Source organism: Tilletiaria anomala (genome assembly GCF_000711695.1).
Source record: "Tilletiaria anomala UBC 951 chromosome Unknown K437scaffold_3, whole genome shotgun sequence".
NCBI classification, from domain to species: Eukaryota; Fungi; Basidiomycota; class Exobasidiomycetes; order Georgefischeriales; family Tilletiariaceae; genus Tilletiaria; species Tilletiaria anomala.
This window is the reverse complement of record NW_013547019.1, coordinates 270254-292746: the sequence shown is the minus strand read 5'-3', so window position 1 is coordinate 292746 and position 22493 is coordinate 270254. Positions and strand designations below refer to the sequence as shown.

Sequence of the window (22493 nt, the reverse complement as noted above, 5' to 3'; positions counted from 1 at the left end):
CTCTTTCGGCCGAGAGGCTGCTGCGCTGGGAGAGAGGTAAGAGAGAATGCAATGGCCAAAGCGAAACCGCGCGGAGACGACGCGCAAACTGCGCAAACGAAGCACTATCTCCATCGACAATTGATCATCGTCCTCTTTAACCTTTGACGTGCAACACCGAGCAAGCCACACGCTCCTGAGCGAAACCCTTGACAAAGTCGCCCATCATGCCGGCTACCGTTCTCTCCAGCAAAGTAAGCGGTCTCAAGTTCATGCAGCGAGCCGCGGCTCGCTCTGCAATCAAGAAGGGCACAACGCCATCCTCTCATGATGCCATCCCTGTCCAGCCTCCGGCACCGGCACCAGAGAAGGCTCAAGCGTCGACCAAGACCGGTGATGATTCAGAAGAATGGAGCCTCACTGTCGCCCCTGGAAAGCACTCAAATGAAAATGAGCTATCTACGGGTATCGTGTACGATGCAGATTGGAGGAGCTGGGTGGGCGATGGCCGACCTTCCATGGGGCTGCGGAAACGGTACAAAGACGGGGAGGATGAAGAGGAAGCAGAGCTGAAGCGCCGCAGAAAGGGCGAATCCGAAGCGGAAACTGCGCCCAAGCGCGACAAGGGAAGCAGCAAAATGGAGCGCGGGCGATACACCCAAGGACCTAAAGGTGGCCAGCGAGGAAATGACACTCGACTCGCATTCAAGAAACCCGCCAAATCCTGACCTGCACTGACAAGATTCTCAGCAACTAATTATTGGGCGACTCTCCTTCGCACTTGCTCCTCGTTTTAGCGCGCGATTGAAGCGTCTTTTCGCCACCTGGTCCCTCTCAGCTTTCCGGTCCCTGGCTGCACCTGCATTCTGTCTTGGCGAGCGAAAAGCGCAATGTGCATGGCGCAAAATAGTGTGGCACATCGATGCATCACCCTGAATGCTTCTGTCGGAAATATTAGAAAATTCAGATGCTGGCTCATGCGGACCACGACCCTGAGCAGCATTTATCCGGCTCTTCAAGCCCAGCATGAGCCGCGGCAGCATGCAGTCATATAGCCGCTCCTCGGGCTCGAACTGCCGGAGCGCCCCACAGCCCTTCCAGAGGCTTCGCTATGCATGAAGCTGAAAGCCGGCACAGAGCATATGGCTACGATTACATACGACCTCTCGTACGCTGATATATAGAACCAACGCTTCTAGAGACCATCCAGGGCAGTGTACTCCAGAGCGAGCGACCGCACAAGCAGGATATTTGAAAGTCCATGCCACCAATTATACTGCCGCCGCTGCCGATCTGCATCACAAGTGGCCACGCGACTTACTAGGTGCCACAAGCGAGTCGCATGGCGAGGACGCACGAAATAGGGCAAGTCTGCTTGAATAAATTACGGATTACGCATGGACAGCTCTTCTCGACGTCTCAGCCTCCGCTTCCGCCATGCTCATCCGCGCGCTCGGGATCACAGTGTGCGTCACTTCAAGTATGGGCGCATCGGACCTGCGAGACCGCAGCCATGCATGGCCTTCGTTGCTCCTCGACATGAGCTCCGAAACAGAGGGAAATCCACGCATGCACTGCTCGTGCAGCGCTGCCATACCCTCCGCCGTGTCGCGGATGTCCTTTGGGAGATGCGCAGTGGTTCCTTCTGTAGCCATCGTACCCTGTGTGGGGTTCGCAAAGATTGATGAATAAGGCTGCGAAGTATCAGTGCTGTGGCTGGCGGCACACATAAGCTTCTTAAGCCTTCTCCGTAAATCCAAGTTTGGCTCCGCCGTCTCTGGAGCTTCACTAGGGGTGTCCACTTGCCCGCTCGTAGAGTCGCCCGGCTCCGAAAAGACAAGTATGACAATGCATTCCCCATGCTGAAAGTAAAACGGGGGTTGTCAGGCTCCCATTATCAAATAGACAAGTACGCTAGACTCACAAAAAGCAGTCGAACTCTTTTACCCTCGAGAGGAGCCTCAGTCCCGTCCGCGTGTCGCCTAGGCCAGGCAACGAGTTTGAAGGTCTGAAATTCAGGTGGATCTGCTTCTTCCTCGAGCTCCTTGGCTTCCTCTGTGTTGTCGGGGGGACGCTTCCCGGGAGAACCCTCGTTGTCCACCGCATCTGAACTCTCTATCGGGCCTGGCAACTGTGGCGAGGAAGACTTTGAGAACCAAGCCGACGAGGTCACAGATATGGAGGGGAATGCACGTGGTGCAGGGTCTGTTTGTTCGGGCGCAGATGTCGCCAAAGCTGTCAGTACGCTCTTTGTTGGCTTTGCTGGATCATCGACCTTCGCTGCTGTAGGTGCAGCCTGCTCTTGATCCTCTGCAGCGCCCCAAAATGAGAGAAATGATAGCCTCGAGCTGTTTCCCCTGACGTCCTTCTTCACGCTAACATTTGAAGTGGCGGGAGTAACTGTAGCGACCCCATCAGGGGTGTGACCTAGGTCGCCGCGATCTGGCGGCGTGATGAGAGGACCATAGGTCGCCAAGACGTGATCGATCAGAATCCTAACGTCGTCGTTGGAAGAGGGCTTTGTCCCAGCGACTGATCGACATGACAGTCGACAAGTCCCTCTGAAGATCATCGCTTCCCGCAGAAGTTCCTCATTACCTTTTCGCGTGCCCCTTTGGCTAAGGGTATACCTGCGCCCGACAATGTCGCTCAGAGTTGAGTCGAATTTTTCCGTTGTGCGTTTCGTTTTCAGGTCTTCAGACGGATTTACGGGGTGCTGTACCAACAGCAGATTGCTGAAAACTTTGAAGCGGGGCTGCTTCTGGGGCTGTCCGAAAGGATGCTTTTGGTCTCCCTCGTTATGCAAGCTTTGCAGATCCCACCGCGAAGCCCACACCGAGAAATACTTTTCCAAGCTCCTTTCAAGCTCTGCTCGGCCACTTGTAGGAAACCTCAAAAATGAGGTTGCGCTCCCGTTAAGCATCTGCGAATCGTGTAGAAAAACAGTTAGCGTAGTGCACGGGTCAGAGTCCCCTGGCATGAGATTGGATTGGAGGTCTGGCTCTGAACCTACTTACCACCCAAGTGTCCCACGCAGAGCCCAAAGCGCTCACGATCCACGTGTCAGGGCGCCACTCCTCGTCGTACTGCCAACGCAGTTTCGGGGTCGAAGCTCGAAGCCAGCGCGGTGCTTGAAGGCTCTGTATGTGACGCAATAGTCAGCGTTAGCATTTGTATGAAGTCAACCGGGACACAAATGCTCACGAACCACCATGAGCCAAACATCATCTCCCAGCTCCAACACTATGTTTCTGTGCTTTTGCGAGTGAATTACCCACGAGCGATAATGCTGGTTCTGAGGAGCTTGTGGTTGGACCTGACCCTCTCCCGTCATCATAGACAGGTAGAAGTCCGTCGCGCCGCGCAGAACACGAATTTGCCTTCGTATCTGCTCTCTGGTCACGGCCAGCTCTTTACTAAAGTAAAAAAGGATGTCGATTTCGGAACTATCTCCGGACTCGCCTTCATCTTGGGGTTGCGGATCGTGGGCATCTGTTCCTTGATTGGAATTTTGCCCTGATGCTTTCCTAACCGGCGACTGTACGCGGTGAATTGCGAGCCATGAAATGCACGCTGCTTGATAGACTGCCTTCAGATCAGCTGAAATGTTTCCCCCAGAGGGCTGTGAGCTATCTCGAAACGTGCTGTCCGCAAAAGCGCTCTTAAATGCCGAAGTGATGGAGTTGGGCAGCAGGAACGACATCGTGCTGATAACCGTGCGGCTGCCTCAGGATTCACCGTTGAAATGACGTGTGCATCGGAGCATGACGTTCCTGGCAGCGACCTGATGACTGCAATATGACCCCAGACTTGTTTTGAGGGTATTTGGAAGCGAGTGATAGTTTGAAGAGAGGGTATGTCCGACTTCCAGAACCAGATGTGACATTTGAGATGGCCGCCCAAGTTGATCATCGTTGATCTTGGAGAGAGGAGAAACGCGACACGGAGCGGCCCTGAAGAAGTCAAAGATATGTGCATATTCACATGTCACGTCCAGTCTCGAGTTATGAACATCGTCCGAGCGCCACTTCACATCGCATTCCTAATCATAGATCGCAATTTGCAACGCTCTAATCGATGGCGGCAGCTCTATCGTGACGATCTATGCTACCACTCGACCTGCTTGCACTGCAATCGAGTGCTTGGCGGTTCTCCGCGCGCTAAATAGCAGCTCCCATCTGTTCATCGTTACAGGACCCTTTGGTTGCTGACATTGATGAGGCCGCATGACGACAGGCCGAGAAACAGACGATGAGCCATGATCCTTGAGTGTAACAAAGGCCTTCAGCAACTTTCAAAATCAGCGTTAGATACACCCGCAAGATGGTCGCCGGGTTCGCTGGGGCACCCGTCAGCAAAGGTTCGCTTCCAGCTACAACTGTCGGCCATCTAGTCCATGATTTTCCCGCAAGGGTGGTGTACTAATCCTGTCTCTCTCGTCTTCTACGCTACAGGCGCGATCATGCTAGTTTGTTTCAGCTCTCTGCTCACATCGACCCTCAGCTGGAAGCAATATGTACACCTGCAGATCGTGCCACATTTAACTGTGTACCGTCAGGTGAGCGGTATCGTGGTCCCGAAACGTGTTCACATGGCTCTGTAATTGTTGACAAGCCAAAGACTGCATTTTGCAGTACTGGAGGATCTTTGCCCACTACTTTTGCTTCACCGACAGTGCGGATCTTTTCCTAGGCCTCATACTAATTTACCTATGTTTCCGGGAGCAAGAAAGACGGCTCGGCAGCACCCAATTCTTCGTCATGCTCCTGCGTATATGGGCACTCCACGGTGCTATACTCTTCGCCATTCTGAGGGCTCTCGTTGCCATCACCAACACGGTGCTTTTACTCGACTCTCATGCCTACCCGGTACTTACGCACGGTTTCGCTACAAGCGGCCCTTATCCTATCACTATTGTCGTTCTGCTCCACCAGATGCAGACCTCCCCTGGCCTATGGACGGTCCAAGTCGGACCCGCTCAGTTCGACGAGAAAGCCATACAGGGTCTTCTCTCCCTCTTGGTGAGGCAGCGTTAGACAATCTTACCACTTTTACCCTTCGAGCTGACGAGATATGACTTACGTCACACGCAGCTTGCCTTCTCTCGCAGTGGCAATGTGCTTGGCAGCTGCATAGCAGTTGCAATCACTCCCCTCTGCTTACCATGGCCGCGAGGTACAGATGGAAAAGCATGTAGCACTGAACTGCGGTTCAGGCGCCAAGGAGGCGCTTTCGCGCGATTGTCTGCCAGTATGACCTCTTTGCTGTCGTTTCTGCTGCTGCAACGCGTCTCGCGAGCTGTGGTGCATAGCCTGCAAGTAGCCGCCTTGAATCTGATTGGGAACACTCGCAAGCCGCCTAGAAGCAGTCGAGCAGAGCGGCGGCGGGACCCCACCCTCTCTGTTCCAGCACCATTGCCGCAACTCAGCTCCAACTTCTCGTTTAACATGCCCCGGTTCCAAATACGTCGACCGGGCGGCGCGGCTGCTCAAACCCATGCGAACCTTCCGGATGGCGTGCAACATTTTCTCCCTGTGACTGCCACATCTGGGCGACCACCGAACATAGCTGCGCCAGATGCTTATGATGATAACGCTCGGGACTATGTGCCGCCAGCGGCATTACCGGATGGGCAACTGCACATCGAGCCTCCCCCTGCATCCGGTATTCGCAGCATCTTCCGTAATTGTGAGCAAGAATGCCGTTTAATCAAAGACCCTACTCCTCGCCAATCTAGCGTCTGACCCCTCTCCCCCTCTTCCGCCTTCCTCCATCTTTCATGCTTCGTGCCTACAGCACTTCCTGATCCAGTGATGCCTCGCAGCCCGTCCGCATCAGCAGTAGACCCACCGTGGGAGCAGCACATCGCGGTGCTGCAAGATGCATTCCCTTTGCAGTCGCACGAGTCGGTTGTACAAGCATTGCAAGAAAGGTGAGCAAGCGCGACTTACGCTAGCCTTTAGGGAGAGGAATGGAAGAGTGGTAGATGTCTAGATTATCTATGCTACAGTTGTCCCTGCATGGTGTGAACGTGAATGAAGGCCGTGATGCTCAACTGCCGTTCTCCATTTGATTTTTTTTAACTAGCAATGGATCCTATGCACAGGCAGTGGAGCGCTTACTGTCCTCTTGAACTTGAGGTGACGCTGAAATGCGCGCAGCACAACGCAGTGCCTTGCTCTTGTAGCATATCGCGATACAAAGCATCGAGTCTCTTGTTTCACGACGGACGATGGGCACGTACGACACCCATTATTGGGCCTGTGATGGGCAGTTAGATGCATCCAAACATGGATGCATGTCGCAGTGCTACAAACGCTGCAAGCCGCCCTGCGGGTGAAGCGGCCACGCCGCATACGAATGCGTGCGATCACAGTTGATGAGAGGGTTGGAGGCTTTGTGGCCTCTCCAGCTTAGCCACGGGTTGAGAACATGAGCACACCACGAATTTCGCCTGCTGGTATCCATCCTTTGCTCCTCTTGGCCGCTGTTGAATACACGCACTGCCCCGTTGTCCAAATCAGGAAGTGGGTGAGGCCTGGTGATGAAGAATATGCTGGACGAGCTCAGCCGAGCGCTGCTTGTGCTCCTGCGACTCGGCGATGAGGGTTTGTGCTTGCCTTCGCATTGCCTGAGAGGACGGCGACTTGGACAGCAGGAGTGAGAGGGAGAGAGCTTTGGAAAGGAGGAGCAGGTTGTGCGTCGCGCGTACCATGGCGTCCGCCTTGCTCTGCATCTGCAGGCCGTCTTGTGCTATCCGGAACTCGTCCTTGTCCGCGACAGTGGCGAGCTCTACGATGCCGCGGAAGGCATCGAGCAGAGTGGCGATCTCGTCATCGATGGTCTTGTTGGCACTCTCGGCCAGTGCGTCCAGGTGCTCCTGACCGTAAGCGGCTGAAGCGGAGCCAGGTCCTGCTGCATCAGTAGGCCCGGAAGAAGATGATTGGCCTGCCGCAACGCTTGTGCCGGGTCGGCCTTGGTCAGTTGAGGATGAGTTGCGGTTTCTGCTGCTTTGCACTTGAGCGCGAGAAAACCCAGGTGGGAGGTGACCGAGGCGACCGGTCTCGAGGCGAGATGGCCGAGATACGTCTGTGCTGAAAGGCCTTGTTATCGCGTTGGCAGGACCAGCAGCAGCAGTAGGCCCACTGCTGTCCGTGATGCCAGCAGCGGCCGACCCAGCATCTACCGCACTCATCTTCCACCACTATGTTTTTCCCTTCTGCCGGGCTTTAGCGATGAGCCATGCATGTCCTGCTGACCCCCTGTTGTGCCCCGTGTGCAACTGATAGGAAATTCACCGCCTCATCCACGCGAGCAGAAGAGTTCGGCCAAAGTGCCGAGTTCGCGGGTGGGTGTGTGACTTGTGAGGCGGCTGCCTGCTGTGCGGCGCTACCCCAATGCCACCGACCAATGATGCTGGTTGCTGGTGAATGTCTGGGCTGGCACGCCGATCGAGAGTGTGGGATGGGGCTACCCTGGAGGTGTATCCCACGAGAACACAAGACATAAGAGCTCGCGATCCGGCTCTCTCGGCCGAGAGGAACCGGCCAGTGGCTCCGCTGCCCCGTGCAGGGCGGCGGGACGCCGAAGCGCCGAACTCTGAGCGCAGCAAAGCCCCTCAACATCGACGGCGATGACGGCGACGACGTGGATACCCCGTATGCTATATAGTACCCCCGTGATCATACACCTGCGTAGCCGGGTCGAACGACTTCCCCTCGCCATCGTTTCTTTTTGCCTCATCACCGTCATCTTCGTACCTTCCTCCATCCCTACCCCTGCTCGGTTCCTTTTCTCCGCGAGCACGCGTTGCTACGCAGCATGCACGGATGATGACGGAGACAACGGCGGAAGCAGCAACAACAGCAGCGGCAAGCGCGCAATCAGCACCGGCCACGAGATTGCTGCCCGTAACCATCGACGGCAAGCATGCTCACCTCATCCTAGATCATCACATTCTCCACATTCACAAGAGCGGCAGCCCGTCCGCTGGAAATGATGCAGGTGCGCCTCATTCCTGGCGTTTGCTACCTATCCAAGTGTCCTTAAATTCCTGAAGCCTTGTATCTCTCTAAACACAGCTTTCGATCCCTTGCAGGCATATGTCGCCGTGCCGCATGTGCTCGTACTCCGCTGCTCTCTCGTAGCTGACGCGGACGGAGCCTCGCTCCTGCTCAGCTTCCTCTCTCCCGCCCCTGGTAGCAAAAAGGTCCGAGAATGGCTTCGGCACAGATCAGCGATGGAGTCAGCATTGGCCACAACCCATCCCCCCAGAGTCAAATTCGAAGAGCTCAAGGCGCTTCTCGAAGGACCCTTTGCCAACCTGCGTCTGACCAAGGTGGAAGCACGCGTCGCACCCGAACACACTGACACTGCAAGAGAGTGGGTGCAACGTGCTTCTGACTTGGCCTACACATCTCCCATCACCGGCGCACCCATCAAGCCCTACCGACGTCTCCGCGTGCTCATCAACCCGTTCGGCGGACCGGGAAAAGCAAGGGTTCTGTACGAGACGCGCATCCGGCCCATCCTTGAAGCGGCTGGCTGCAAGCTCGACGTAACAAACACGACACATCGCAACCACGGCCTCGAGATTGTCCGCGACGAAGCGGAACTGCCGCGCAGCTGCGACGCCATTGTCACCGTCAGTGGGGATGGACTGCTGCATGAGGTGCTCAATGGCTTAGCTACTCGCCCGACCGATGCGCAGCACGCGCTAGCATCCCTGCCAGTTGTTCCGATCCCGACGGGAAGCGGAAACGCGACCAGCGTCTGCCTCCTCGGTCCCCAGCAAGGCTTCAACCTCGCCCAGGCAAGTCTCAACGCGATCAAGGGCCAGGTCATGGCGTTGGACATTTGCAGCGTCACCCAGCCGACCAGCGAAGGATCAGCCGGCGTTCTTTCACAAACAAACGGCGCCGGCGGATCTACACAAGGATGTGGCAGCAAGCGGCGGAGCCGAGCGTTGCAATCTGAAACGGCAGAACAGGATGGCGGTGCGGACGCGCAGGCGCCATCCTCCGTACCCTCTGCGTTCACTTCCTTTACACGCTACTATTCCTTCCTCTCCCAAGCCATCGGTCTCATGGCAGACGTGGACATCGGTACGGATCACTTGCGCGCGCTCGGCGACACACGCTTCATCCTCGGCTACCTCGGCGGCGTCGTCACCAACACGGAAGCGCTCGTGCACGTTGACGTCAAACTCGGCTCGAAAGGAACCATCAGCCGTGAGGAGATGCGCGTGCGTGCGGCGGATAGGTGCGCGTTGTCTGCCGGTGGTGATAACGATGCGCAAAATGTAGATTATGCAGTCTCATCTCAAGCGTTACCAGGCCTGCAGCATGGGGCTGTCACGGACGATATCGGCGGCGACAACTTGCCAAGTCTCGATCTCCTAGACCCGTCTTGGACCAAGTCGAAGTCACTGCTGCTGAAAAATAGCGGAAGCACCAATGAGAAGAGCAGCCTAGCAGCGAGCGGATCCGCCGAGACGAACGGCAGTAGCGCCACCGCCGCCGCCGCAGGATGGGCGCGTGTGCGGCACCCGATCTCAACGCTGTACGCAGGCAAGCTGCCATATGTCGCTCGCGACCTGATGCAGTTCCCATACGCTCTACCGGGCGATGGGACGATCGACATTGCGCTGCTACTGCACGCCGGCGGCCGGGCAGGCAAGCTGCGCACGATCGCCGGCGCTGAGACGGGAGCGGCGATCTATGACAAGGCCGTCAGCTACGTCAAAGCCGAGGCGTTCCGCGTGACGCCGCGCCTGCCTGCGGGCGACAAGCGCCTTAAGAAGGGTGGGCTGATCTCCATCGATGGCGAGGCTGTGCCGTACCTGCCGTTCCAAGTCGAAATCACGCCGGGCTTGCAACTCAAGGTCCTCAGCGTATACGGCAATTTCCTCGCTGCGCCACTCGAGCCGCCAGCCAAAAACGGCGGCAGCGGAGGCAGTAGCAGGGACAACGAGAACGATAGTAAATAGGGATTTGGGCGAGTTGTGGGCCAGATTAACGCATCCCTCAGCCTGGCAGTCAGGCTGCCGGTGCTCCATAATCACCCACAGCTCGCCCTTCTTCTCGCACTCCTCATCATACCCATCGCGCTCTTCCTCCACTTTTAAGTAGGCTGGATTATCTCAAAACACACAACAAGGAGGTTCAGTGTCTCGCAGATTGTAGCTCAACGTGTGCGCGACACCTCCTGATAAAGGCTGCGTGTATGGCAGAGCAGATGTCTCTGTATTATTCTTTTTGTGCGCGAGCAGAGTAAATACATGCCTTGCTGGCTCAATTGCCAACAGGGTACATGCAAGCTGGTCACACGCGGGGCGATGGGTGAACCATTTAGTCAAAGAGACCGAAGCCCATGTCATCGTCCGACTCCTCGGCGTCCTCCTTCTTCTCCTCCTCGGCAGCGGCAGCAGCCGGGGCGGCCTCAGTGGCAGCAGCAGCGGCCGGGGCGGCGGCGAATGCATCGGGGTTGGCCAGGTACTCCTTTGCCTGTTAGAATCACAAGCGGGGGAAAGGAATGGGAACAACAAAGTAGTCAGCATCGACGTAGTGTATTTCTGTAAGCCTGGTGCAATGGCATCTCGGTGTAGAGACACGACACTAGACTTGACAACTCAAGAGGTGGCTATCCACATAGGCGCAAACAAAGCCTGAGATGGGCGACTCTACCGCAACGAACTGTGCCTCCGCCGTTTGCCCCTTCCCCGATCTATTCCCGCTTCCCACTTCCCACATCCGGTAGCAGTCGTGGCGACCTCAGGGCCAGCGGAATGCTCGACCATATGCTTCTCGTCCTCAGCTTTTCAGCCGATCCGAATTTTCAGTGTGTAGCATCACGTGGTCGTCGACTGAGACTGAGCTCCGCTATCCTACCCTTGTTTTTGCCACCTTGCCAACTGGTCCACTTCCAATCCAACTCATAATGTAGCGATCACAATGAAGAAAGCTCACCTTCTTAGAGCCCTCGAATTCGTAGTCGGTGGCAAGCGAGACAGCAAGGAGGTTCTTGTACGAGTTGACGAGCGAGTGCGCAACGCTGGCAATGGTGGGGAAGTTGAGCGCGAGCGAGATAGCTGCGATCTGCTTGATACCAGAAGTGAACTGCTTAATCAAGTCCTCCTCCTCAACGTCCAGGACGCTGCTCTCAAAGGTGTTGCCGTTGTCGTAGATCTGGACGACAGTCATACCGTAAGTGAACGGCGAGATGTTGAGCATGTTGAGCAACATGGCTTCGGAAGATCCGACACGAGTGCCAGCAGTGACGACCTTAACATCCGAGACGATTTCGATCGTACCGCGAGCAATCTTGGTGGGGACACCGAGAGCTTGGAAGAAGGAAGTCTTGCCCGGCTCCATACCGGTGTTGCCGGCCTTGACAGTAACATCGTCCGGAGCGTAGGCGCCAGCCCTGGCAGGGGCAGCGACACGGTTGGAAAGGATGGCAGTGCGAACCTCCTTGAGGTCACCTGAGGTGAAGACAAAGCCGATGTTGCCCTTGACGTGAGGCATAAGCTTCTCGAACTCGGGCTTCTCAGAAATGATCTGGCGGATAGCGCGCCTGACCATCGTGTTCTTGCCCATCAAGACGACGGCCTTGCCGCGCAGAGAAGCACGGATCTGGTGCATCTGCTGGGAACCGACATTGTCGACATTGACGATGAAGATGGAGGTGTAGGCCTCGAAGAGCTCGTTGAGCTTAGTGAACCAAGCCTCCTTCTGAGCACGAGTGCCACCCATTTTGACTGTTTCGTTAAAGAGTTGTGCGTAACGAGGGATTTACTTCCTTTCGAAATTAAGGAATGTATGTCCTTTTAACAATTCAAAGAGCCGCCGATGACCACGACACACGGGATGCAAAGGATATTTACTGAAGGCACGACAAGGACGGCAGTCAGTCAGCATTATGTTTCTTTTCGCACATCATTCGACAGCGGCCGCCATCACAACGTCGCTTCCGTTCATACTCACAGGCTCTGCGTTAGCGAAAGCAGTCAAAGCACTTACGAGATGCAATGCCAAATAAGTACGACCCATCGACCACAGCGAGCATGCTTCCCAGCGCGAAGCCAGGTAGGTGTAGGCAGCGGAGTGGGCTGAATAAATTCCGCAGGGTGAGCGACAGTCTGAGCATCAGAAAGTGTGAGACGCCGAGGGCCCAGTGATAAAATCACCGACATCATCTTTTGTAAATCCAAACACCATGGGGCCCTTTCCGCTGGTCCGGACGCTTGGAGCATCAAGTTAGCTGTTGGACACATCGTGCCAAGAAGTAACACAAAGGCTTGCTCGACGGGCGCGTAACCACGGTGAGGAGGTCAAGAGATGAGGTCCGGGTTCACCGTCGTGCTCCTTGGTTAGCGACGGGGAAAGGCAAGCGGCCATGGCACCCAGGCAGTTGCTGTTACTCCCACAGCGGAGCTCAGCATCGGCCGCCGCCGCCGCGCCTCGATCCATCCCGGGGCCGTCCCGACAGGGATCACAGTCATGCGTTGGCGCGATCACAACCGTCTGGGATGTTCAGGTGCCATCATGGGCACGGCAAGCGCGTCCTCGTAGGACGATCGCTTCTTTATCTTCGGCTGCGTGTCAGCATCACGTGAGCCATCGTCGGAAGGCGCAGAATCTAAAGCATCAGCAACAGCAAGCACGGGCATCCTCATCGCATCGAGATGATGAGGACCGCGGCCAGCTCTTCTTTAAGAGCTCTATGTCATCATCGATCGAGGCAAACGCGGATCACCCGTACGAAAAGCACGATGAAGGAGTGTATGAGGCGCTATTATGGCAACGACTCCGCCGAGCCAAGCAGGATGAGGACCGTAGAGCGCTGCAACCCCATGCAGCCCCCTCTCTCAGGTGGGCAGACGTGGCGGGGCAGCGTCAAGCTGGTGCTGCCTGGCCGTCGCAATCGCCTCAGAATCTCACACCCGACTCAGACAGCATCCAAGCTTGTCTTCCTCTCATATACGGACTCCCGGGGAGACCACCTGCTCCACCTGCTCCACCGCCGCCAGCAAGCGAATCAGAGCAAGTTGCTCAGCCGCCCGGTCGGGAAGCGCACAGACCTTCGCAGATGTTCCATCGCCTGTCCACCATTATTCCACCGGAGACTCTTGACAACCTTATCCTTGAAAAGGCAAGAGCTTTGCTCGCAGGACGCCTCAGACCCAACGAAGCGTCGACCCGTGCCCGCGATGAGGCACTGACCCTGGTCGAGCGCATAGGCCCAGCTTCCTCTCCAAATATTTCATTAGTCGAGCTGGAAATCAACACTCTACTCCTAGGTGTTTCTGTCAAGGCAGTGCACAGCTCCTCGGCTCCGTACAAGCGTTATTGTCTAGAGATCGAGGCCGCCAGGGCCTGCTACCTCGATCTTTTTGCGGCGCTTCCCGGTACGCAACGTGGCATACCGCAGGAGCTCCTGCGGTTGCAACGTGCAGCCGTCTTCCGGTTATTTGAGCTCCTCTTTTCCTCAGCCAATGCAATTCTGTCGCAGCTGCAGCAGGAGGAAAGGACACTGTCGCAGCTCAACGTCGCATGCGCGAACCTAGTCGTCTGTGCACGACTCGCATCGGACCCTCTGCTCAAGCCTTCTACGTCTCGTCTGCTCGTCAAACGCCTGATTTCGGGTCTTGCGGAGGAGCTGGCAGCGGTGAGGCAAGCACATGCTAGGAGCTTGCTCCAGCGAGCTGCTATGGCAAAATGTGAGACAGCCGCGCTGGATAAGAGCGTAGAGATGCAGGAGAAGTCTCACATGCCATCAGCGACGCAAGAGGCTCGCGTGCGCTTTCGACTGCTGGAGCGGAGGATCCGCGCGCTTGCCCACAGCGTCGCTGATCTGCTCGAGCTACGCGTCTTCACGATGGAGGAGGAGAAGGACCGAGCGCTCGTCGAGAAGGTTGTGCTCCTAGCTGCGTCACGGCATGCTACGTATAAGCCCCTCCTTACGCTTGCAAGAGCGGCATGTGCGCAGGCACGGGCGCTACCAGCGCCAGGAGAAACGGCGGGGAGCGGGATTCACTCCGCCGACCCCATGCTTTTGAGCGAGGTGACTATCTCGAAGACACTTCGCACGCTGCTCGATGGGCAGTGCGGCGCACCGAAAGCCAAACGGTTGGATTTCTCTGCCGAGCGTTACAACGCGATTCGCGAATTCTTCTTTGAGATCCTGCATCCTGCTCAAAGATCGCGAGATCTGCATTTGGTGCTCCTCCGATATTTCGGTGAGGCGCCCATCTCGAGCAGCCCTCAGCCGCTTTCGGCGGCCGCATTGGCGGGGGCAGCAGCAACCGCAGACAATACCGACGACGGGAGGGGCATGCATGATCGCGTCTGGGCGTCGCTCCTCGCCTCCTTTCCAGATGCAATTGCGCAGATGCCGACGTTCGCCGCGCGATTTGAGTCGCATGCGATGCACGGCAATGCGCAAGGCATCGTTGGGGATCTGCTGCATATGCAACGTGCGGGTTTGTTCTGCGGTGCCTCTTCGGCTCCTATTGCTGCTGCTGCATCGTCGTCGTCTTGTCTTGCTGTTGCGAGAGCGTCCCCTCCGTCGACGCCTACACTGATGACGGCAACGATAACGACGACGGCGCGTGGGACTGCGCAGGATGCAAGCGCAAGTGTGCAGCTGGATGTGCTGGATGCAGACATGCTCGCTCATGCCGCCAAGGCGTTTGACGCAGCTGCGAAGCGCAAAAAGGCAGGGGCAACATCAGCGAAGAATACGCGCCAGCGGTGATGTGATGCACCGCGCGACAGAGTGGGCCATATATGAATTCCCACCCCACTCCCCACGCGTCATGCGATGTGCGGGCATTTGTAGCAGTAGCAGTAGCAGCAATCTGATGGAGCAGGACACAGCCAAGGAGCATCAGTTTCAACCACTTTGAAAGCATGCTATTCCATTGTCACGCTCTGCTCGGTGCTTGCCGGCAGAGTATGAGAAAGCGAGAAGGGGGTAGAGGGTGTGAAAATGCTACAGAAAAGGGCGGCACGCGGATTATGTTACAGTGGTTCTTCTAGAAACGGGCCCAGGAGCGGTCCGAAGAGGAAGGGTCAGTTCATTGCAAGGGGTCCGTTGTTGGTCCATTTTGCGAGATCGTCCATGGCACACAGACAGCGAGAGAACAGAGCAGGGTAAGAGGCGGGTGTGAACAAGGGGGCAAAAGCAGCAGTAGCCTGCACCAGGCTGCTTTCGTGTATCATAGCGTCGCACTGTGCGCCTGGTCCGCCCAAACGGCAGCAGCTGCTGCGGCAACTTGCTCCCGCTTCTGCATCTGGGCGTCCTCGGCCTCGATATCCGAGCGCTTGCGCCACCCCCACCATTGCTCTGCAGACCAGGGGACCGACTTGGTGTTGGTCTTCTTTGTCGTAGTAGTCGTTGTCTTCTTCTGTTGGTGTTGGTGCTTGCTACTCTCTTTCGCCGGCGCTGGCTGCGCCTGGCTCTCGCCTCCGCCGCCGTGGTAGCCCTTCAGCTTGACGTCAGCCTTCCGGAATAGGTTCACAAACCAGTGCGGCAACGTCGCTGGGCTGGCCAACGTCGCCGAACTGGACGCACCAATTTTGCGGAAAGTGGTGCTGCCACGGGTGCTCGCGAGCGCCAAAGCGCGGCGCCCGCTGCCGCTGAGCAGCTGTCCGATAATCTTGCTGAGGTCGGAATTGCCGCTGAGCGCGCCAATCGCGGACTCGATGGCGCTTAGCGAAGGGCATCCCGGGCTGATGGTCGTTGAGATGGGTATAGCGATGCCGATGCCGAGGACGGAGATCTTTCCGTTTGCCTTGATGTTGAGAGTGACGGTGCCGGAGGAGCTTCCGCTCCCACTTTTCCAGCCGCACTGCGTGGCGACGCTCTGCAGCGCCTCGTTGTTGGGGTCCTCTGTCGGGTTATACAGCGAGATGCTGAGCGGGAAGTGGATCGTTGTGTTGGTGTTGGCGGCGATCTTTTGGTTGCTCAGCGTGCCTTTACCGATCGTCACGTTCGGCACGTTCTTTGTGGTGATCTGCAGGAAAAGAAAGTGCTCAGCAAGCAAGCTCTTCTGTAGCATGTATGTAAGGGACGAGCAACTCACCACAGCGCTGAGGTGCTGGACCGTCGCCGAGATCGAGTTTGGGTTGGACACAGAAAAGTCGATGGTGGTGTTAAAGCCAAAGGCCGAGTTGGTGGCATCTACGTACGGCACCGGGACCGTCGCTCCGTCAAGCGCAAAGTTTGGTGGCCGAGCGAACTTTTAAAAGGGAGGGGATCATGAGCGACGCATGAGGGACTGTATCAGGTGTGTCAGCTCTTGAGAGAACTCACGACAAACACCAGACAGACTGCCGAGATGATGGTGATGGCAGCGAGGATCACAACGCAAAAGATGGGCCCGCAGACTTTGGCGAAGTGGCTTCGCTCCTGGAACGCGCGCTTGTCCTCCTTGGACCAGATGCTCTTCTCCGAGTAGGTCCCCAAGGGCGCTGCGACACCACCCGGCCCGAATGCGAACGAAGGGTCACGCATCGCGTGCATATTTCCCGCGCCGTGGACGCCACCAGCGTTGTCCTTTTCCTGCACGCCATGCATGTCACCGTCAGTGCCAGCTGCGTCGCTCACGAGCGAGTTGCTGCGCTGGTGCAGGCGCTGTGCTTGGTTCGCGTACGCAGCTTGGTCGGACTCGTTGGTCGGATAGCGGGTGTGGTCGCTGTAGTTGCCACCGTATCCGTCCTCCCCGCCGTCCTGTGGGTAGGTTGGATAAGACGGGTACGAGGGATAGACGGAAGACTGCTGGGCTTTGGAGTCAGTGAATGGATAGGACATGCTACAGCCAGCCTAGTGGCTATGTGCATAACAAACAGCCCAGAAGCAGAGGCGCCACCGCTGACTGCACCCAACGGTCTTGTGCTTCGGCCGAGGTTTTCACTTGGCACCTGCACCCTGCTGGCCAGCAGTGAGGAGGGTTGCAGTTGCGTGCGTTGTTGGATTGAATGCACGCTCCAAGCCAGGAGGGAGATGACAACTGCCTTTGATAGCTGCTCTTGCTGCTGCCGTGATGGGGTGATCGTGGTAGACCTGCGGAAGAGGAGAGCGACGCAAAGAACAGCGAACAGCGTATTGTTGTGGGAGTCTCCACATTTCGCCTTTCTACTGCGCTGTGCACCGTCTGTGCATGAGAGCAGTCTCTAGCCGCCCTCCAGACTTGGCGGCACGGTGGTGTCTCCTCCGGTGCGGTTCCGCTGCTGCACTGCATTTGGTTTTATTCTTCGATCGCACTGTTGCCCCACTCAACGTTCGCATCCTCGCACGGCGCCCAAGCAGGCAGGCAGGTAGATGCAAGCGAATATCCTAATTGTCGTAGAACTAAGAAATATGTTGACCTAGACGGCTTTCTCTCTCTTTAAGGCGAGAAACTTGGGCGGAAAGAAAGGGGTGTTGCTCCATATCGACACCAGTTGTGACTTGCGCCGGTCTGATTTCTTCATGCTGTAATGCTTCATGCCTTCAAAGGTTCATCTTGAAGCCGCAGAGAGCATGGACTCAAAGATCGTACGTCATCAGCTGATGGACGACTGTCTTCATCTCAGTCTATCCTCGCGACATTTTGCGGATTGAAAGTACATTGGTGATCGTTCGGTATCTCACTATGTCTCGCGCCGTCCACCTGAATCCAAATGCTCGTGCCTTCCTGGATAGGGTTGTTATAAAGGAGAGGTATGGAAAAGGCAAAATCGTGCCGCAAGCAATAAAAGAGACAGTAGTCAGTGGCAAGGATCCTGTAGGGAGACATAATAAGTTGTTGGAGAAGCTGCGTATCTCATATCAGAAGCGACCATCAAGAGGGCCTTGAAACAAGTCAGAGTGATGGTTGAGAGTTCGGACAAGCCCGAGCCTAGATCTGGCAGACCGATTAGAGATACGTCATCACCTACCTCGTCCGTTGAAACAACGCGATCTATCCGGGCGAAGCGGCGGCACGCTTGGCGCAAACCCTCCAGGCAAAGGTCACGCCAAAAACTATCTCTAACTAAATCACAGAGGCAGGGTTGTCCCCCAAGAGGGCCAACAGCGGTTACCAGGAGCAAGGTGAGCTGCATCGCGAGGTATACAACGTGCTTAATAGATAGTTTACCGTGAGGCAAATCTGCTTGGCTGACGAGGCTGATCTCGACATGCGAACCACCCGAGATGTCGCCAGGAGCGAAAATGGCATACCGCTCGTCATTGCACGGCAGAGGCGGGCGACCGCGCTGGCATGGACGACGATTGCCTCACGTCGGGTGAGAAGCCGGTCGACCGAATCGGAAGAGCGGATGATTTCTAGACCCATCGAGCATGTCAGTTTCGGGTCGAGGGAGTTGAATAGGAGGTGATTGTAGGCCGGCGTGATGGTGCGACGGGCGAATGCCACCTCCTTGAGCCATTTGGGGCAGTGAATGGGATCATCATCGTACTCCTGGATCACCTTGTCCGCCCGAGCCAAGATGCCCCTGTTCAGACAAACGATGTTGCCAGGGTGTACGGTCCCCCCCCCCTTGGATCACTCGTCGCCGGGGCCAGTGCTGCGATCATCCTGTGGAGAAGCTCGGTAGGGGAGTGGGGGCGGCCCTTTGGTGGCATGTCGACGAAATTTTTCCGTTGTAGACAGTTGACGAAATAATGGAAATACTTTTATGAAATCTATTGCATCCGTCGGCGCTCACAGTAGACTAATGCGCAGAGATGCAGAGGAACTTTACGAAGGCAGGGATCATGGGTAGGTTCATTCAATTCCTAAGAGCACACAAGTGCACATAGCATAGCCGAGCATGGATGAGAGGGGGAGACGCTAGAAGATGGGCCTATGGTGGGGACCACTTCACCGCAGGGCTGAATACACGGTCATGTATTCCTTCCGTCCTTCACAACATTACAAGCCTTCTCGCTCTTTTGCTCCCTCCCATTGCGCGCGAGCGTATATACGGTAAAATAATAGGTTACATACGTGATATATACATTTTCGTAATCTAAAGTACGTTTCCTTTTCCCCTTTTAATGAGCAGCTTTCCAGCGTCCTGGCGGGGTTGTAGAGTGGGGAAATGGTGATTTGCAGTGCATTATGGTCATGTCGGTGTCAGCGGGAACTCGCTCGGCAAGTTCCCTCCCTGTGTTCCCGTTTTGTTCAGTTCTTGGGCAACCATTTGATGCCAGTGCTGGGGCAGTTGGTGTCGCCCGCGAGCGGGGCCACCTGCGTGAAGGCATCGGTTGTCGTACTGCGACCGTTAGTGTGGAAGTAGATGTACACCTCGTTCAAGTTGCCCGATGTGCAGCGGAAGCTTGTCGTCTGCCCGAACGCAGCTTTGGTGCTATCACAAAAATAACATCGGCATGTCAGCGACACAGGTACAGCGACAAGGATTCGGCCTTGATGTCTGGAGAACTCACGCGGCCTGCATCTGGGAGAGCGTGTACGTCTTGGACGAAGATGGCGTGATGCCCGCGTCTGTGAGGGCGCCGTAGATGTCATAGCTCTTGAACAGATCCGTCGTCGTCTGCAAAAAGTCAAATAGGTCCTCGTACTGCGTATAGTTGGGGTAGCAGCTCGGGTCGAGCGTCGAGATGCACGTCATGTGCTTGGCAACCTCGTGTTCCCAGAAGGACTCGTTATCACCGTTGATGTCTACCCAGTACTTGTTCATGAAGTTCAGCAGGCCCGTCTTGCCGGCGTTCTTGAGCTTACTCGAGATGCCCATGTAGGCACGGCTCGAGTCTGAAACCATCCATCCGTCACGGATTCAGCAGCAGACCTTTACGGCCCAGCCCCGATGTTTGGATACTCACCGCACGAGCTTCCGTATCCGCCATTGCAGTAGTCAGGCCATTGACCGTGGATAGTGAACGAGTCACCCGGGCCCGTTGAGGGGTTGTAGTCCCAGAACGTGGTAAGCAGGATCAGGCCGCCTGGACGGTTGACCTGGCAGGTGGACGTCGAGTTGGCGCACGAAGTGCACGAGGTGCAAGCTGCGTACGCGGTGCTGGCGAGCGCGACGAGTGCGCTCAGACCGCGGAAGAACATGATGGAGGGGTGGAGGAAAGGAGTATGCGGATGTGGCAGGACGTACTGGAGTATCATAATGCGATGACTTTGAAAGAAATGCTTATATGGCCTAACACAAGAGAGGGGGAAGATCACGACGTATCATTTGGTCGATTATCGAAAGACCTAACTTCGCGTGCTCCGCCTATGAATGTAATCACACAAGCTGGCAACGTGGTCGGTGATTCAGGCCCTACAGATGTTTCAGAGGGTCACATGTCAACAGCTCGAGGGCGGCAAGCATAAATGCAGATGGCAAATGATGCACATCTGGCAGACGGTGCATGTGCATGCCAAACAGAGAGACCCTTTAGGGCAGGAGGCAAGGCAGCAAGCAGAGCGCGACGCGAGTTATCAACAATTGCAGCACCCCATCTCATATTCCCATCAGCAGACTGACGGCCGCCGGCCGAGGACGCAGGAAATGTGTCCGCATGAACAGGACATGGCATGATACGTTTCCCCACGTGATGTATGACGGCAACGTGGATTTTTGGCGTGCAAGCTACAAGCTTGGCTGGCTAGCTGCCCGCTGCACCGTAATATAAAGGATAATACGTAAGTAGTATGTAGTGATGCTTGTGGCGCCACTAGCCCGCCACGCTCGAATGTAGAGTGTCGAAAAGGCTATCTGAATGCGAAGATCGAGTTAAAATGAGCAGCTAGCACACTTTTTGGAGGCCGCATCTGACAGCCTTGTGTTGAATGGGAGTGATCAATGGAGTGGCCGCTTGCCACATTCATTTGAGCAATCGCGCATGGCTGCAGTCTGCTGTCACTTCCGTGGGGGGGGATCACGTGGGCACCCCCATCGATGCCCTCGAGCCTTGGCGACTCGGAAACTGCCTGCGTGACGAATTACATGTGGATACATGAGAGGCAGTACGAATTATCAAAACGAAAGTTACCTGGGGCCTGAGCCGGCGCATGGTGCTTGTAACCCTATTCTTTCCTCCATCGATTTGTCCTCTGTATTCCACGCACGGACCATTGAGAGTTGAGAGAATACAAAAAAGGTCCAGGCTCGAAACATGACTGATCGTCACTATATTGGATTTGATTGTTGCCGCCATCACCGTCATGCAAGTGGGAGTATGGATGTTCGCGGGACACGAGGGTGAATGAGGACGGGACTTTGCTTACTGTAACTTCAGCAACCTTCTCTCTTACCCTCCTGGGCTCTTCATAAAGGATGTTAACACGCGGCATCCCTAGAGCAGCCACCGCCCTACGACACAAGCTAGCAACGGCTCCGCCCACGCCACTGGCCTTTGCGCACCTGCTACCCTCACGTCGCTTCTGCGTTTGCTCCAGCAACCCGAGCCGCCACGCAAGCGTGCCCACCAAGCTCAGCGGCACCATGTCGATCAGATACACCGCCAGCATACGCTCTAGAGAGCCCGTAAGCGACGACCAGACAAAGTGGGTTGGCCTGCAAGCCATCAAGTGGATCGACCCAGCAGGCAAGGAGCGGACGTGGGAAGCGGCCGACCGCAAGACGCGCAAGGGGGAGGTGGACGCCGTTGCGATCTGCACTATCATCGAGCGTCCGTCGTCGGAGCCGCACATTCTGCTCGTCTCGCAGTATCGCCCCCCTGTCGATGGCTGGGTCGTCGAGATGCCAGCCGGCTTGGTCGACCAGGGCGAGGAGGGAAAGGAGGGCTCGACGCGCGCTGCGCTGCGTGAGCTGCAGGAAGAGACTGGCTACGGAGGCCCGAGCAGCGGTGATGGCAGCGATGGGCGAGGAGAGCTGAACGTACTGGAGACGTCCGACATCATGGCAAACGACCCTGGCATGAGCGGCGCCAATATGCGCCTATGCGTCGTCAAGATCGAAGTTGCGGACGATGCGCCAGAGCCGGTCGCGCAGCCCGAGGAGGGAGAATTCATCGAAAAACATCTTGTACCGCTCAAAGGACTCTATTTGACCTTACAAGGTACGTAACCCTCCGCGACTGTCTCTAAGTGGCAAACCCCCGAAATGCGCTGCTTACCCGCCTCCTTCTCGTACAGAAATGCAACGCAAAGGCTACAGCGTAGACGCGAGACTCGCACACTTTGCCGTCGGACTCTCCATTGCGGATGCAGCGGCACAGGGTGGGAAAGGTGCATTTATCACTGCTTTCTCTTCCACCGGTGCCACACCACGGAGCTGAATGGTCAATGCACGCCTGAGGTGGAAGAGCTTAGACAGACTGGCAGGTTGACAAGCGCAAGACGTATTTTCCTGCCACCCTATCTTGTACTTCAAAATTCGACGACATAGGCTCCGGCAACTGCGGGTCGTTTTGGGTTCCGACAAGCGAGATTGTGGAATGGGTCATGTGACCGTAGTTCAGGTAGTTGAGCCCTTTAGAAACAACCCCCTCCCCCCGGGGCCCACGCTCGCATAACGCGTGTCATACAAGTCTTGAACCCTTCCCTGAGACAGACGACGGGAAAAGCA

The 22493-nt window shown here is 56.2% G+C and overlaps 10 protein-coding genes across 10 annotated transcripts; 5 read left to right on the top strand and 5 right to left on the bottom strand.

The window, feature by feature from the left end:
• The first annotated feature begins 77 nt into the window (after positions 1–77).
• Positions 78–716, top strand: K437DRAFT_97635 (uncharacterized protein). Its single transcript, XM_013390683.1, has one exon. The coding sequence runs from the start codon at positions 207–209 to the stop codon at positions 705–707; it is 501 nt and encodes a 166-aa protein (XP_013246137.1). The 5' UTR covers positions 78–206; the 3' UTR covers positions 708–716.
• Positions 717–1792: 1076 nt separating this feature from the next.
• Positions 1793–3815, bottom strand: K437DRAFT_97681 (uncharacterized protein). The gene is made up of 3 exons (XM_013390682.1): positions 3188–3815; positions 2997–3119; positions 1793–2902 (listed from the first exon to the last, which is right to left on the bottom strand). Exons 1-3 carry the CDS (start codon positions 3680–3682, stop codon positions 1877–1879), a joined length of 1644 nt encoding a protein of 547 aa, XP_013246136.1. The 5' UTR covers positions 3683–3815; the 3' UTR covers positions 1793–1876.
• Positions 3816–4001: 186 nt separating this feature from the next.
• On the top strand, positions 4002–6137 carry K437DRAFT_253324 (uncharacterized protein). Its single transcript, XM_013390681.1, has 6 exons — positions 4002–4339; positions 4434–4537; positions 4614–5000; positions 5073–5667; positions 5776–5911; positions 6067–6137. The coding sequence occupies exons 1-6, from the start codon at positions 4303–4305 to the stop codon at positions 6110–6112; spliced, it is 1305 nt and encodes a 434-aa protein (XP_013246135.1). The 5' UTR covers positions 4002–4302; the 3' UTR covers positions 6113–6137.
• Positions 6138–6306: 169 nt separating this feature from the next.
• Positions 6307–7467, bottom strand: K437DRAFT_97650 (uncharacterized protein). Its single transcript, XM_013390680.1, has one exon. The coding sequence runs from the start codon at positions 7172–7174 to the stop codon at positions 6500–6502; it is 675 nt and encodes a 224-aa protein (XP_013246134.1). The 5' UTR covers positions 7175–7467; the 3' UTR covers positions 6307–6499.
• Positions 7468–7662: 195 nt separating this feature from the next.
• K437DRAFT_289622 (uncharacterized protein) lies at positions 7663–10305 on the top strand. Its single transcript, XM_013390679.1, has 2 exons — positions 7663–7983; positions 8061–10305. Exons 1-2 carry the CDS (start codon positions 7809–7811, stop codon positions 9965–9967), a joined length of 2082 nt encoding a protein of 693 aa, XP_013246133.1. The 5' UTR covers positions 7663–7808; the 3' UTR covers positions 9968–10305.
• K437DRAFT_253320 (60S acidic ribosomal protein P0) lies at positions 10201–11862 on the bottom strand. The gene is made up of 2 exons (XM_013390678.1): positions 10947–11862; positions 10201–10484 (listed from the first exon to the last, which is right to left on the bottom strand). Exons 1-2 carry the CDS (start codon positions 11730–11732, stop codon positions 10329–10331), a joined length of 942 nt encoding a protein of 313 aa, XP_013246132.1. The 5' UTR covers positions 11733–11862; the 3' UTR covers positions 10201–10328.
• Positions 11863–12291: 429 nt separating this feature from the next.
• On the top strand, positions 12292–14861 carry K437DRAFT_253319 (uncharacterized protein). Its single transcript, XM_013390677.1, has one exon. The coding sequence runs from the start codon at positions 12376–12378 to the stop codon at positions 14734–14736; it is 2361 nt and encodes a 786-aa protein (XP_013246131.1). The 5' UTR covers positions 12292–12375; the 3' UTR covers positions 14737–14861.
• An 18-nt stretch (positions 14862–14879) lies between these two features.
• K437DRAFT_253318 (uncharacterized protein) lies at positions 14880–17026 on the bottom strand. The gene is made up of 3 exons (XM_013390676.1): positions 16297–17026; positions 16067–16222; positions 14880–15997 (listed from the first exon to the last, which is right to left on the bottom strand). Exons 1-3 carry the CDS (start codon positions 16792–16794, stop codon positions 15200–15202), a joined length of 1452 nt encoding a protein of 483 aa, XP_013246130.1. The 5' UTR covers positions 16795–17026; the 3' UTR covers positions 14880–15199.
• A 1896-nt stretch (positions 17027–18922) lies between these two features.
• On the bottom strand, positions 18923–20348 carry K437DRAFT_253316 (ribonuclease T2). Its single transcript, XM_013390675.1, has 3 exons — positions 19792–20348; positions 19396–19720; positions 18923–19316 (listed from the first exon to the last, which is right to left on the bottom strand). Exons 1-3 carry the CDS (start codon positions 20024–20026, stop codon positions 19133–19135), a joined length of 744 nt encoding a protein of 247 aa, XP_013246129.1. The 5' UTR covers positions 20027–20348; the 3' UTR covers positions 18923–19132.
• A 1059-nt stretch (positions 20349–21407) lies between these two features.
• K437DRAFT_219312 (uncharacterized protein) lies at positions 21408–22203 on the top strand (the record flags this gene model as incomplete). Its single annotated transcript, XM_013390674.1, has 2 exons — positions 21408–21984; positions 22061–22203. The coding sequence occupies 2 exons, from the start codon at positions 21408–21410 to the stop codon at positions 22201–22203; spliced, it is 720 nt and encodes a 239-aa protein (XP_013246128.1).
• Positions 22204–22493: the final 290 nt, after the last annotated feature.

What these genes read in the sequence shown, in the direction of transcription:
- K437DRAFT_97635 (XM_013390683.1), top strand. Translation starts at nt 207, where the DNA reads ATGCCGGCTACCGTTCTCTCCAGCAAAGTAAGCGGTCTCAAGTTCATG.
- K437DRAFT_97681 (XM_013390682.1), bottom strand. Translation starts at nt 3,682, where the DNA reads ATGTCGTTCCTGCTGCCCAACTCCATCACTTCGGCATTTAAGAGCGCT. An exon ending in ATGATGTTTGGCTCATGGTG is followed by an intron (nt 3,120 to 3,187) that starts GTTCGTGAGCAT and finishes CGTCACATACAG; the next exon opens with AGCCTTCAAGCACCGCGCTG. An exon ending in CTGCGTGGGACACTTGGGTG is followed by an intron (nt 2,903 to 2,996) that starts GTAAGTAGGTTC and finishes CACGATTCGCAG; the next exon opens with ATGCTTAACGGGAGCGCAAC.
- K437DRAFT_253324 (XM_013390681.1), top strand. Translation starts at nt 4,303, where the DNA reads ATGGTCGCCGGGTTCGCTGGGGCACCCGTCAGCAAAG. An exon ending in TGGGGCACCCGTCAGCAAAG is followed by an intron (nt 4,340 to 4,433) that starts GTTCGCTTCCAG and finishes TCTACGCTACAG; the next exon opens with GCGCGATCATGCTAGTTTGT. An exon ending in ATTTAACTGTGTACCGTCAG is followed by an intron (nt 4,538 to 4,613) that starts GTGAGCGGTATC and finishes TGCATTTTGCAG; the next exon opens with TACTGGAGGATCTTTGCCCA.
- K437DRAFT_97650 (XM_013390680.1), bottom strand. Translation starts at nt 7,174, where the DNA reads ATGAGTGCGGTAGATGCTGGGTCGGCCGCTGCTGGCATCACGGACAGC.
- K437DRAFT_289622 (XM_013390679.1), top strand. Translation starts at nt 7,809, where the DNA reads ATGATGACGGAGACAACGGCGGAAGCAGCAACAACAGCAGCGGCAAGC. An exon ending in GTCCGCTGGAAATGATGCAG is followed by an intron (nt 7,984 to 8,060) that starts GTGCGCCTCATT and finishes CTCTAAACACAG; the next exon opens with CTTTCGATCCCTTGCAGGCA.
- K437DRAFT_253320 (XM_013390678.1), bottom strand. Translation starts at nt 11,732, where the DNA reads ATGGGTGGCACTCGTGCTCAGAAGGAGGCTTGGTTCACTAAGCTCAAC. An exon ending in AATTCGAGGGCTCTAAGAAG is followed by an intron (nt 10,485 to 10,946) that starts GTGAGCTTTCTT and finishes TGATTCTAACAG; the next exon opens with GCAAAGGAGTACCTGGCCAA.
- K437DRAFT_253319 (XM_013390677.1), top strand. Translation starts at nt 12,376, where the DNA reads ATGGCACCCAGGCAGTTGCTGTTACTCCCACAGCGGAGCTCAGCATCG.
- K437DRAFT_253318 (XM_013390676.1), bottom strand. Translation starts at nt 16,794, where the DNA reads ATGTCCTATCCATTCACTGACTCCAAAGCCCAGCAGTCTTCCGTCTAT. An exon ending in CAGTCTGTCTGGTGTTTGTC is followed by an intron (nt 16,223 to 16,296) that starts GTGAGTTCTCTC and finishes CCCTTTTAAAAG; the next exon opens with TTCGCTCGGCCACCAAACTT. An exon ending in TCCAGCACCTCAGCGCTGTG is followed by an intron (nt 15,998 to 16,066) that starts GTGAGTTGCTCG and finishes CTTTTCCTGCAG; the next exon opens with ATCACCACAAAGAACGTGCC.
- K437DRAFT_253316 (XM_013390675.1), bottom strand. Translation starts at nt 20,026, where the DNA reads ATGTTCTTCCGCGGTCTGAGCGCACTCGTCGCGCTCGCCAGCACCGCG. An exon ending in CGGATACGGAAGCTCGTGCG is followed by an intron (nt 19,721 to 19,791) that starts GTGAGTATCCAA and finishes GGATGGTTTCAG; the next exon opens with ACTCGAGCCGTGCCTACATG. An exon ending in CTCTCCCAGATGCAGGCCGC is followed by an intron (nt 19,317 to 19,395) that starts GTGAGTTCTCCA and finishes TTTTTGTGATAG; the next exon opens with CACCAAAGCTGCGTTCGGGC.